The sequence below is a fragment of the Echinops telfairi genome, unplaced genomic scaffold (genome assembly GCF_000313985.2).
Source record: "Echinops telfairi isolate 266 unplaced genomic scaffold, ASM31398v2 ScPeMD7_7469;HRSCAF=8507_0, whole genome shotgun sequence".
Lineage (NCBI taxonomy): Eukaryota > Metazoa > Chordata > Mammalia > Afrosoricida > Tenrecidae > Echinops > Echinops telfairi.
The window spans coordinates 51,217,254-51,223,116 of NW_022111372.1; the positions used below are offsets into that span (position 1 = coordinate 51,217,254).

Genomic DNA, 5,863 nt, shown 5'->3' on the forward strand with positions numbered 1-5,863 from the left:
GCATGGGAGGGCGAGGAAAGGCAAGAAACCACAAAAACTAAAACAGATAAACCAAAAAGGAAACAGAACAAGAAAAGAACCCCCCTGAAATCCTGGAGAGCTTTTAGCATCTGTTCCACTCCCACATGAATAACACTCACTTGGGAATTCCTATGGAAAGGGAAGCGTATGTGGGGGGAGAAAAAGACTAAGGTGGGGTGGGTGGGTACAGGAAGAGACTACAAACAGAGCATCCCAAGGACAGAACTAACCCTCTTGAAACCGGCAGGGCGCGTGGCCTGGCAGGAGAGGCCGCACTAGATTTATTTCTCTAAAATAACACCGTGTATTGCAGCCACCAAGGAAAACAGGGAAAGGAAGCCCGGGGTAGCACGTGGTGTGTGTGTGTGTCTGTGTTGGGGGCAGTGGCAGGGGCAGGGAGGGGTACACGAAATTGTGAAGGTTGGTTTGTATTCTGGGAGATGACAGACTGTGCTAAAGAGCACTTGAACTGTAAAATAAATGTCCCAAACACTGTCATTAAACAAAAAAAAATCCCCTCTTCCCCCGCCCCTTGCTGAACTTAGTTCCCCTTTGTGTGCGTGCTTTTGGTAAACACTGTGCTCCGAGGTTGCAGTTTGGTTCTCCTATACACTGGAGTTGAAAGAAAATAGTCCACAGGTCTGAAGATGGATTCTCCACCTAAAGTAAACAGCCCAGCATTCCTGTTCTTCTCTTGTCAGTGAATTTTCCATTGAGAATCTGTGACTATACTTCACTGGCTGGAGAACACAGAATCAAGTGGATGACATCAGTGGAAGCTGGAAGCTCCGCTGCCGGTTTCAAGAGGGTTAGATATGGAGAAGCTCAATATCATCAGTCGGAACAAGGTCAAAGATTGACTGTGGAACAGACCACCAATCACTTATATTCAAGTCCACATTGAAGCTAAAGAAAATTAAAATAAGTCTACATAAGCCAAGGTGAGACCCTGAGTATATCCCACCTGAATGGAGAGGCCAATTCTAGAACAGGTTTGACGCATTGAACTTGAGCCACTGAAGACTAGATGAGTTGGGGGATGACATCAGGGCATCATCTTTTATGAAGAAAGCATAAGGTCATTAAAAAGACAGGAATGAAGGAAAAGATGAATGTGGGTGTCTGAAGAAACGATGCACCTTGCTCTTGTCTGTGGAGTGGCTAACTAGGCTAGAGGAATGATGCAGTAAAGGAGAAGGAATAGTATATATCCAAGGGCTACTAACAAACAGGGAGTCAAGAATTAACAATGAAATACGTAAAGACTTGAACATAGAAAACAAAAAGGAACAACATGTTCTCAAGCTGAAAGAACTGAAGGTAAAAAAGTTAGGATCAAGAATGCACACGATACAATTCTTCAATCAGGATAGCCTTTCCTCAGCTGGGCCTGCAGGAAGTACCTCTCTCTGGCCCTCAGGCCCTTGGGCTGGCCTCTGCCCAGCTTGGGAAAGGTTAAAAAGCTCTTTAGCTCAGCTAATAAGTGTGTAGGGGCACCCTACTCCACCAGGAAGCTTGGATTTGAAGATGCACTCTCACTCTAGATCCAGAAAGCCTCGCTCCAATGGACAAGTGCTGGGAAGCACTCCACTCCACAAGAAGCCTCTGCCTGAAGGCACTCAGCCTCCTTGCTCCACAGGCTGGGAAGGCCATGACACCGTCTTGGACCAGTCCCTTAGTGGTGATGCCGCCATGTCTCTACCACTGCTTCTCACTGTCTGGTGCCATGTCCAGCGCTACAGCTCTCTCTCTGGCTCCTGGATCTGGGAGGTTGTTGGTGCAGGGGTCCCAGGTCCAACAGACATGCAATGTCTTCTCCTTCATGGTAGTGAGCTGGCCTCTTCGTAGCTCTGGGACGTCTCATTGTAAGCATACCGCGATGGCAAAACTGACCCATCCCTTTGCCCCCATGCGCACTCACATGGGTGCAGTGTGCCTTATTTGCATTATTAGCAAGCCATTACATCTCTTCAGAGGGCCATAAACACCTTCGCTGCATAGCTCCCCAACCCCCCTCCATCACTTGGCGTGAGTTAGAAGATGCGTGGCTTAAACAACTATACGAGCGTGCTCAGCACAGCAGTGATACTTACCAGCTGAATCCTAAAAGAGGAGTCAGGCTGTTACCTGAATGGACACAGTAGAAACATTTAGGCTCTATTTAGGGTGTTCAGCTTCTTCCTAATCAATTATGCTTTAGTTGCAAATAATAACAATTAGCAGAGAAACTTCTCTTAAAAAGGTTCAAGATATAGGCATACTTTATTCTCTTCTTCCCAATTGAACTACTTTGGAACTTCTCTCTCTTGAAATTCCGATCCTCAGCAGGCAGGAGAGCTAGGGAAGCTGTCTTCAGAAAACCACTTACAGGAAACCCAGACTCACCTCTGCCTCCTCTCCGGAATGTCCAGCACCCTCCCAAACATCATCTCAGCGATTTTATTGGAGCTGCAGGTGGGGGTCCGGTCCACCTCCACGGATATGGACAGCATCCTCTGCAGCTGGCAGACAATCCTGGGTCCAGAACACAGACGCCACATGAGTAGGAGGGGCTGGCAAGCAGGCACACTGAGGGCTGGGAGGGAACCCCTACTGGTGTCCTTTGAAAATACACTACAAAGAGGAACCTGTAGAGCACACACTGCAGGTCATCATCATATGTTCCGTTTTCTGTTCCCTCTGCCAGCTCACTATGTGAATGGCTCAGAAACTCGGGTTGAGTTGTAAAAGCAAGCTGCTCTTCAATTCATGAATCAGAACATGCCCTCTTACGGACCAAGAGTTCCATAGATAAAGAAATGGAGGCCCGGAGAAGGCAGATTACTGGAATGTCTTTGAATCAGGAGAAAATAGGTATTTGTCATAGAGTCTCCGCCTGCTCCTGGCTCCTTCACAGCGGTCTCTTGCTCAGTTCAGTCTGAGAACTCTTGGTGGTAGAACCTGACCCTCTTCCATCAGACCTCATGGTGGGAGAGTGCCATGCCAGGTGGCTGTGGCAAAGGAATTTGCGTGATCCCCAAAGAACTTCACCTTTTCTCAGAAAGGGGAGTCTGACCTGATGCCAGTCTTCTCTTTTGTTAATTTTATTTTATTCTTGGTGAAAAGATGCCAGGCAATGTGCAGTCAGAATGATCTGGGGCATTGGTGACAAGGGTTACACTGTGTCAGCGTTCTTGCTGTTTCTGGTCTAGTTGTTTTACTTCCATTTATGCAATCGCCCTGCCCTGAGACCTTCGCTGTGCTTCATAGCTGCTGGCCCTTTGGTCTTACCGATGTCAGCCTTTTCTAACATGTGTCATTTGGGGCAGAAGAAAGGCTCCCCCTCTCCCCCCTTGTATCCCATTTTATTAGGAACTAATACAGACATCAGACCATTCCATATTCAATCACATCAAGCTGAACAACTGCTATCAAAATCAGTTTCAAAACGAAGGTCCCTATTTTCAGGAAATCTGAAGGAAGCTTCTGAAATGATTGAAGCCCATATGCCTCCTATAAAAACCGGGTTGGTGCAGCTACATGATAATAGTAGCATTCTGGTACAAGTGTTCAATGTGAAACATATCATTTCTCATGTCATGTTCTAACAATCTGATTGCCTGAGATAGTACTTTACTTGTGTAAGAGCAGTCCAAGTCCCAACAATCCTAGCATCTCTCAGAAAGATGCCAAGTCTCAACCTTACGAAAGAAACGCCATGAACCTGTTCGCAGTGCAGCCTGACCTAACCTGGTCTGAGCCACTGCTGTCACAACCTATCGGCAGAAACGCTGCTCTTTTCTTCGGGGGGAAGGAGACAGAGACAGACTGTGGTTCTTGAGGACCAGAACACTCTCTGGTCCTTCTCTGGACTTCTCTGCAGACAGTGGCACCTGATGCAATATGCAGCTGCCACCATTCATTGCCTCTTGGAGTCCAGCAAAGGGAGGGCATTCCCGATTTTTTAAGGTGTACTCACTTTGTCAAGAAGTTTGATTCATTTAGGGGGGAACGAAAACTTGCTTTCGTTCTACAATAGGAATTAAGAAATTCAGCCTTCAATCAAACGAAGATAGCCGTTCGTAAGCATTAGCCTACGATAGAAGGGCTCACTCATTTGAGAGGAAGAGACTCTTCTGGAAGTAGTGCTGTTCCCTAACTGTTCCTTAACACCCCAAATCCCAGCCCTCCCCCGTTCCATAACACCCTAAATCCCAGGCCCCCCGTTCTCTAACACCCAAAATCCCAGGCCCTCCCACCCCCGTTCTCTAACACCCAAAATCCCAGGCGCCCTCCCCCTCCCGCCCCCCAGCCCGGGGAAGACAACTTTTGTGTCCTGCTTACAAATGATTGGCGTTCTTTGTCACGTTCGATTGGGGAGAAGGGTGGCTACTGCCGGCTTTCAAGGTTTTTGTTTCTGAAGAAGTTGGGTTTCCATTTGGGGGCTGAGTCAGTCCATCTGCAGTCACGCCTTTGACCAGCCACTTGATCACATCCCTGCAATGGAACAAGACAAGCAAGAAAAGGCTTAAACTCCTCTTGGTGTTACAGGGGGCTCAGAACTGCTGAGGACAGGCTAATTTTGTGGAGAAAGAAATCAGAGAGTTCTCTAGACTCTGGGACATCAAGTACAGTTGGGAGGCAGCAAAAACAGGGGTCCTAAATGAACACGTGCGTGATGAGTGGAAGTCTATCCTTCACATGTTGTTGTTGTGTTACAACTCACAGCACCCCCGTATAGGACAGAAGGACATCCGACTGGCCGGCACCATCCTTACATCTGCCCCAGGTCTCAGCCGAGTTCTGCCGTCGCCGTCACCGGCTCCATCTGCCTCCTTGAGGGCCTTCCGCCTTTGCCGGCCGTCTACTCCACCGAGCAGAATGTCCGTCTTTCTCCCGGGAGCGGGGCCTCCTGGTGGCATCGCAGCACACTCTGGGCTGTGGCTCTGCCACGGCAGCTTTTCGGGTTCGTCTGGCAGTTCGTGACACAGCACGTGTTCTTGGTCAATATCATGATCCAGAGGCACCAGCTCTCCCCTGGTCTTCCCTGCTCATTCACCAGCTGTGACCTACATGAGACGTGGTTGGAAAGGCCAGGACCCGGGCCAGCCGCCCCTTGTTCTTCAAAGGGACCTCTCTGCTTTGTAACATTGTCAAGAGTTCTTGGGCAGCAGATTTCTCCCTGTGACTTCCTCACTGTTTTCGCCCTGTAAATTGAGATTCTTGGCAACCCCCATCTCCTCTTCGATGACTGTGATGTTCCTCACTGGTGCAGTCATGAGGAATTATGGTTTCTTTATGTTGGGGCGCAGTCTTCTCCGGAAAACCCAACCAGCCCAGGAGGAAAAGGCTAATACACTGATCTGGGAATATTTCCAAGAATTAGGCAGACAGTTCCACCTAGAGGGAAGACCAGAAATGACAAGTCTCTCCATGGGCTCACCCTCCCTGAGCCTCTTAGTCTCTCGCTGCTCACCAAGGCTGAGCTAACCCAAGGGCAGCTTCCAACACGAAAGACAGGGATCCAAATCACCCAAACTGGTAACTTGGGTAAAACAGGCATTAGGCCGAGAAAGACAAAAGCGAAATTCTACCCGTAGCGTACAGGAAGATAGAGATCCACTAGAGGAGTGAACAAGAACGGCATTTTGAGGTGTTGGGAAAGAAGGTAAATTTTGAGAGAGAAAAAGAGATCTTGAAAATTGAAAACATGACATAACTGAAATGAAAACTCCTATTTCAGAACAGAATGATGTTTCCAGACTGGAATGGCCCAATGAAGGCCCAGCACCAATAAACTAACAAGGAAAGCTGGCTAAAAGAAGATTCTATAAACCAACAGAGAATTTGGTGCAGATTTCGG

General features: G+C 48.1%; 1 protein-coding gene across 2 annotated transcripts in view; it reads right to left on the minus strand.

Annotated features, from left to right (window-relative positions):
* SIMC1 (SUMO interacting motifs containing 1) overlaps positions 1-5,863 on the minus strand; it is a 45,193-nt gene that overhangs the window by 27,897 nt on the left and 11,433 nt on the right. For both annotated transcript variants that reach the window (XM_030888787.2, XM_045284575.1), the window contains 2 exons: positions 4,345-4,497; positions 2,407-2,535 (listed from right to left, as the gene is read on the minus strand). In XM_030888787.2, the coding sequence (XP_030744647.2) occupies positions 2,407-2,535; positions 4,345-4,497 (282 nt within the window). The remainder of the gene's footprint in view (positions 1-2,406; positions 2,536-4,344; positions 4,498-5,863) is intronic.